At 29.3% G+C, this 8,191-nt stretch overlaps 1 protein-coding gene across 1 annotated transcript in view; it reads left to right on the forward strand.

Annotated features, from left to right (window-relative positions):
- LOC123297927 (collagen alpha-1(XV) chain-like) overlaps positions 1-6,829 on the forward strand; it is a 145,203-nt gene extending 138,374 nt beyond the window's left edge. Inside the window, exons 3-4 of the mRNA XM_044879763.1 lie at positions 5,752-6,302; positions 6,812-6,829. Of these exons, the coding sequence (XP_044735698.1) occupies positions 5,752-6,302; positions 6,812-6,829 (569 nt within the window). The remainder of the gene's footprint in view (positions 1-5,751; positions 6,303-6,811) is intronic.
- Positions 6,830-8,191: the final 1,362 nt, after the last annotated feature.

An 8,191-nucleotide genomic window follows, 5' to 3' on the forward strand; every position in this document is an offset into this window, starting at 1 on the left:
CAATAACTTGCTTATTTTTCTTGACTCAATTAGGTCACTCAACTAAACTCCAATATATATGTAGGCGACAGGTCTACATAGCTTACCAGATCGATAATTTCGTAAGTTTATAAATGCTAACTTTGCTAACGAATCTTGGCTAGGTATAAGTAAAGTACACCCTGAGATCAAACCTTTGCTCTGGTTCTTTAAACCAACAATATGCTGTATAAGCTCCCGCAGGTTTCCTCTAGTTAAATCATACAGGACAAAGAGACGATTTAAACAACAACAAAAATTTACCCAAACCAATTGAAACGTGACAACGGGCTTTGAAAAAGACTTTTTTCGATACTGTAAAGAGTGTCTATTACAATTTTATCAAATCCTTTTACTCTAAGGTCAATCTTTACGATTGTGTTAGATGGTCTTTGAATTTAAAAGTGAATGGTTACTTTTTCGAACCATTAACCTAGGTTATTTGCTTAGTTTATCACAAAACTGATATGAAAAAGCTAGCTTATAAGTACACTATTTCTAGAAGCAGGCTTAAATATTGTGAAAAACTCACTCAACGATATCCCTTAAAAAAAATGGTAATTTTCAAATAATTTTCGCTGAAAATATTAATTAGATTTTTATTATCAAAACTGAAGGATTAAAAAGTAAGAGAGAAGACAAAACTTTAGTAATTTAACGAAGAAGATATAAGCTTATCGTAAGATATTGTACGTAGCCGATATCGTATTCAATATTCACTCAGAGAAAGCCTTTACACACTTTTCCAGCGTTTTTTAAGGCCTATTCCAATATATAACTCGATAAATAGTTACAAAGATATAAAGAAATATTAAAGCTATGGTTTTATTGACAACGGAAATCTGAAAAGTGGTCACTATTAATTTTGTTACAAAGCATTTGTCAGTGAAAGGGCAAGAAATGTGTTTGAAGTGACTTATAGAAGGATGAAAAAATTTTAGAAGAACGACTTTTAAGAGGGTAGGTTTTTGGAAATTTCTATTCTAATATGGCCGAGGTATTTCAGTTTAGCAGAAAGTCGTTAGAGACTATTTCGCAATATAAGGCGGAAAGCAAATTAATGATCGAAAAAAACCGTATTTTTTAAAACCGGTAGTAGCAGAAGTAACTCGTTTTGTTTTTCAAGAGTGTACACGCGTAAATTATACAAGTTGGCATTATACCTCTCATATAGCATCTACCGATAATTATTTTCTATTCTTTTCAACACTTTTTTATCCACTAGAGCTTTTGTTTATTGTTGTTGATATTATAACGTGACGTATATGGATACTTTCAAATGTGAAAATATATTGTGTTAGCTGTATGATAGACAGACACATTTACAGAGTATTAAAGCGCATGTTGTCCTTTGTTTCATTTACAATTTCACCCCGTAAAACAGAAAACCGTTGTCGAAAATAATATAATATGAACTTTCAGTTTGTATCACATTGTTTTTAAGCATGCACGAGCGCTGGGGCAATTTTGGATAAAATGATTGATTTTTTTTAAGAAATTTTTGAAGGCAAAAAAAAAACTCGTTGTATCCGACTAATTAAGAATGTATGTACAAATAAAAAAAAATATATATATATTTTTCCGATTTGGTTGGTGAATTATGTTATAACTTGACAATATTAGACGGAAAGTAATAGTAAAATTTTTCAGTATCTCGAGTGATTTTCAAAATCTCGAGAATTGAAAATTTTGTTTAATTTTTTAGCTTTCGATATTTGGAAAACAAAGGAAGGTATCGAAAAATTTTATTGTTATTTTCGTCCAGTTATAACAATCTTTCATCAAGTTATAACAATCTATCGTCAAGTTATAACAAAATGCAACATCAAAGTTGAAAATAAGGTACAAATTATTTCAGCCACAAGGCAAATTTTTTGTGGTGCTGTATAACCTTAACAGTGCATATAATTTTAATACGAAAAAATTTGCATTTGAATTCTATAGTATCATATTTATCAACAGTTTTGCTACAGTGATTCCTTTAATAACAATATACATCTTAACACACAAAAAATCCACTGGTGTTATCCACTTAAGAAAATCAACATTTTGTTAAAATGAAACCAGAGAGATCATAAAATCTAACTTTCATGGATAAATCTACATACCTTTAAAATTTTAGTTCATAGCTTCTTAAATCATACCTTTTTCGTCAAAAATTTAATAATGACATCTTGCCGGGAGCTTCCCACCTTCTAAAGTGGGAATCTACGTACTGGTCTTTAGTAAATGTGTACAGTTACTAGTTGAAAAGCTATTTGGTATTGCATTTTGTTAGAAAAAGTCTAGACTTGTAAACAAATAATTACAAAAATCAAAAAAAACATAACAAAAAAAGGTTTCAAGATAATTATTTTTCCCAAAACAGTATAATATCATATAAAATAATGAAAAACAATCTGATTCTGATATTTAAGGACATTTTTTTTTCAGGAAACTTCTGTATTTGTATGTGCGTTGTTTAATTCTATGTTTGATGATAAAGTTTATTGTAAACATATTCATTAGACACAAAAACACAATTGTGTAACTTCATTACAATAAAGTAAAGATTTTAAAGATGGTATAGAATTAAAGTCATTACTTCTACATACGATGCTAGTCTTTAAATTTAAGGGAATAAAACACAATTCCATTTTAAAATATTTCTCCTTTTACATAACGTTTTGTAAAACATGATGCATGTATTTTTGTTTTTGGTCTCTACACATTCTACTCCCATTATTTATATATCAGCTATGATTATATGTAAAATTATCAAAGATTCTTAACGAGATATAGTGACAATTTTCGTTAATTATTACCAATCGAGAACTGAATCGATCTCAATTTAGAGATTGTTATGGAATCAAGTTACTAAAAAACAGCTTACATTAAAACCAAGATTACTGGAATAAGAATCTAAATTTAATAATTTAGTTCGATCATTTACATCGACAAGCAAGCATCTCCATCAAATACGTAAATATTATGTAACATTTTATATACATCAAATAAATAATTTAAATATATATCGCGGTCTTCTACAAAGATCTACAAAAATTAACAACTCTATAAAAATTGAAAAAATGTCCAACATTCCTAGAAATAGGTAGGGATTCTAGGGCCCTCAATCAATATTTAGATCAATTTTTGTATTTTATCTTAAAGCAAAACATAATTATTATAATAACGACGTTTTAGGTTTCTCGCCTCGTTTGTCGTTTTCTTTGTTGTCATTTAGGTGCTGTCTCGTAGAAATTAACCTTAACAGGATAAAAATCATGTTCACTAGATTATTATATGAATGATTCTGAAGATATCGTGTGAAATTGATTCAAGAAATCGCGTTTTGTATAAGAATCTGTAGCAAAATATCATAAACTATGTAAAAAATTTTTATAGAAATTGGAAAAGAAAACTTCCTTTCTTCCAACGAAAAAATCTGGAAAACTTTTTGTAAAAACAGTTCTTCAAAAAATACAAAAATTGGGTTCATATGAAGCTTAATCGAGTATCGTGGAAACGTGTATTTCTTGAAATTGAAATTTTGGAAATTCAGAATTAAAAACGATTATTAATTTTTTATATTTAGAATATGTAGTCATAAAAAGAAATGGTAGACAGTCTAATAAACTATATTTTTCGATGTAGCTTTATCTGACATTTATTATAAGAAGATTAAATAGGGAGACTTTCATCCCTTTTTTCAGTTTTTTTTTTTCAGTCCAGCTGTCTGTCTGTCCTTCGACACGATAACTCAAAAACGAAAAAAAGGATATCAAGTTGAAATTTTTAAGGCCTGCTTAAGACGTAAAAAATGAAATTGAGATCGTAAATGAGCATCATTGACATAGGTCAATTGGGCCTTGATAAAATTAAACAACTTTTGTTTGAATCATTTTTTCGTAATCATTATTGTTAATCCGTGCGGGTGCAAATTAGGTTGGCAAATTAAGCACACTGAAGAATTGAGAAGAAAGACACTCTTATTACTTTTTACTTACGAGACGTAAAAAAACAAAATATTTCGTAATCAAAACTGTCTATATATGGTATTTCAACAGTTAAGTCAGTCAATTGTTTGTTTTCACTTGTTGTGTATTATTTTCTGGGTATTATCATCATATTAAGTTCATAATAAAGGTTCTGCGAATAACTAGCTTTATCAAGGAAATACTAGTACTTACAGTTTATAATATTGACCTCATTAACCCGATGTGATGATGAACATCTTGATATGTGACTAAAACATTATATAATATCATGTATAACACATACATGTTTGTTATGCAACTAAACTACAATGTAAATTATACTGTGTGGCCATAAGTAGATAATCAATAATCATTATAAATACGTCTGCCACTCAGTGTTACCCTTAGGTATTAAATTAATATGTATTATGGCTAATATTGAAAGTTTATCTATACTTAACAATATAGGTACCTGTAAAACGAGACGAAACGTTAATAAACACGTTGAAAAATTAAATGGTAATATGGTATTTATACAACTTCTTGCATTTTTATTATTTGTGAAAAATTAAATTTACTTAAGAAATTTAGAGGCATTTGTTTTCGTGATTTTTAGCGAAAGGGTATTATCATAAAATTAGCTCAAGCGAACATTGTATATCAGAAAATTAAATATTAAAAATATCTTTTGTAATCGCCATATGATTTTTTTGGATGGACATATAATTCTATGGCTTACATTGAAATTTTAAATTTATTTTCTAACAAATTTATATCAGTAATTATTTCGATTTGATTGTCTCTTAAGAAAAAAGTATTTAGACATTTTTATATTTAATTATCTGATCTACAATTTTTGTAAAAGTTAATTTTATGACAAAACTTACCGTTTTGCTAAAAATTACGAGAAACCCATTTTTGTTATCTTTGAGGATTGATGAGGACTTTTAGATTTCAATTATGATGGTGTTTGGAACATTCCTGCGAATTTTCAGTCAGGTGTCAATTTTCGTAACTTCAATATTTTTTAACTTTCGACTTGGTGAACCGATTTTGATTATTCTCTATCTATTTGAAAGCTGGTCCAGTTCTGACAACGGCATCCATGAGAAAACAATAAAAGCCTTAAATTTTCATTAGGTATGCATGACAAAACGACGAATAACTCAATATTACGCCAGCCGATTTCGATTGTTCCTTTTTTTAGTGACAAATTAGTTAGTGTACTTCATATTCACTAAAAATATAAAAAAAAATAAAAAAACTTTTAATAAAAAGAAAACCGACATCAAAAGAAAAACTTTTCCAAAACTAATTATGTCGTTAAAATTATTGTTATTTTTGGAGTCGGTGTCAGCCAAGCTAGTGTAGCAAAAAGCTTTTAAGCCGCTTCACTGGGCTTAAAAGTAAAACCCACCGTTTTATAGCCTCCAGCTCTTTTGATCTTACTTATCCCTATTCTATAACACTCGAAGGGATTGTTTTACACAGCTAAAATATATGCACAATTTTCAACATTTACTTTTGTAAAATGTCAGATTGAATTCTATATAAATTATAGCTCATGATTTATTCTGATGTATGAGCTTTATTGTCGTACAGCTTCATTCAAATCCATTCGGTAGTTTTTTTCGTGAAAGCATAACAAATAAACAAACAAATATACTGACTTTCACAGCTATAATACATTGGGGTAAATAATTAATACATTTAACATAATAACTCGTTTTTCCTTATAAAATAGTGAAAAATTAATCTATTGGATTTTTTGTTACAGATCCTTACGGAGCCGAACATGATCTTCTGCAGGCTATAAAGATACCCTTCAATGATCCAAAAACTCAATATTTTGAAAATGGATTAGATGGATTTCCTGCATTTGGTTTACGTCCTGGATCAGATATCAAATCACCATATCGTTTATTTATACCTGAAAAATTATATCCAGAATTTTCAATTGTTGTCACAGTTCGTTCACTGAGTCGTGAGGGAGGCTTCTTATTTGCTGTGGTCAATCCATTAGATACAATTGTACAACTTGGTGTACAATTATCACCTGTAGGATTTGGCTCTACGAACATATCATTATATTATACGGATCCTAGTTATTTTACTTCGCAAGCGATCGCTAGTTTTGTTGTACCGGTTTTTCATAAGAAATGGACACGATTTTCTTTACGTGTCACTAATGACGATGTTACATTATTTTTCAATTGCGAAGAATACGATAAGGTTGAAGTTCAACGTGTACCACAGGAATTGGTTTTTGATTCAGCGTCTACATTGTATATTGGACAAGCTGGACCGATTATCAAAGGTGCATTCGAGGTAAGTGTTGATTATTTTATTTTGTTTATTATATATCTCATGACACTTCAATGGTTTTATGATATTTAAGCACTTAATTTCAGGAAATTGATTTTACTATCTCAAATTTGAAGAGGTAAAATATATTGCCTTTTCGTGTTGAATTTTTTTGTTTACATGAGGAATTTCAAGCTTTGAGCTAATTTTTCTCATATCGAATAAGCCGTTATCTTATAACTGTCTTGACTATTGACTTGTAGTCAATAATATAATTGAAAACGTGTATCAGACATTCAAAGACAAGGACAAGGATTCAAAGTTCCTCATACAGTGTCCTTCATAAAAAGGGAACACTGAATAGCAGACGATACTTGGGTAATTTTTTGAGCAAATGTTCTTTGTATTAAATATTGTCTTGGCAGATAGAGAAACGCTTCATATTTAAGCATCATTTCGAGAGCATTATTTGAAAGAAAATAGTGCAGTTATTGGTGTTGTACCCATGATAAATTTTAAATCCGAATTTGTAGGAACTTTTACGGTCATAGTTTTCAGAGCAATTCTAATAAAATGAAAAACCTGAACTTTTGGCATTTTGAAGGTCAAAGGAAGAGCTTAGCAGGAAGGTGAAAATTTGGCATTTCTTGCAAAAGTTTTAATAATAAGCCAAATTCCGAAAAACAATTCTGACTATAATAATCTAGCCATCATATTTTATAAGGTTGAATGTTTACGATGCAAATTATTTACGATTTATTATACGATGATATTCTGAGATAAAGGATGTTTCAAATCGTTTTATAAGGACTTCTTGTATTGCTTTCTAGCTTTGGATTGTATTTAGTACAAATTCAACACAAAAGTGTATCTGCACAAATCAGTTTTTGATTGGAATTCCTCTTCCATATTACTTGCATTATCCAACTTAGATGCATTATCCTTTAATTATTAGTATATGCCCATGGCGACCGGGGAAAAAATTGCGAAATATGAATTAATGCAGATGGTTTAAAAGGTTTTGAAAAATGCTTTCAAGGTAAACATATAATCATCAAGTAACAAGCAAAATTTACAAAATTGATAAAACCCCCGACCAATTTTTCTGGTTTGGAACACTCAACTCGCACTTGAAACATAGCTGAAACACTCTCCATTAAATTACCTTTCAAACGAAACAAAAAAATCAAAATCGACTCATTGGCTTAGGCGGTACGATGCCACAGAGAGACAGACAGACACGCACACACACACACACACAATAAAAATTAATAAGTTCGTACTTTATTTTTTCTCACAAAGCTCCTTCACCATGCTTAAAAAATGTTCTTGGGTTTTTCATCAATCTTTATCCAAAATCCCTGGTTTATTTATAGTAACTGATTCATTTCAACGTAATTGAAAACTGTAAAACATTTCTTTGTAAATATTATAAATATGTTTCTTATATTCAATCGAACAAGTTTTTTGATTAAATTTTCTTACTAGGCGATAATTTTTACTAAACAAAAACTATAGAACAATGACATATGTTTAGAAACAAAACAAAAACAAAAAAAAAACCGTATTTTCTACAAATAAAATGGAATAAATTTTAATGAAATAACGCAAGAGTGACTTTCATTTACACGTGTGGCCCCATACAGGTTGACTTTGTTATATTGTTCTGTGGTTTAATATCATAACAATGTCAAACCGTTTATATGTTATTTTGTCAGTTCGAGGTTTATATTAACCTATAGTAGTGGAGACATATGCTTGTTACACATTATATATTTTATTTACGTTTTCAATTAATATACATTTTGTATTTATTACCAGTAGGTGAACAGCTTTTACAATATTTCATTTTGGAAAACTGACTGATTGTGTTTAGTTAATGTGTTTCTTTAGGTATTTGTGCAGCATGTATC

The sequence above is a fragment of the Chrysoperla carnea genome, chromosome 4, assembly GCF_905475395.1.
Source record: "Chrysoperla carnea chromosome 4, inChrCarn1.1, whole genome shotgun sequence".
Classification (NCBI taxonomy): Eukaryota; Metazoa; Arthropoda; class Insecta; order Neuroptera; family Chrysopidae; genus Chrysoperla; species Chrysoperla carnea.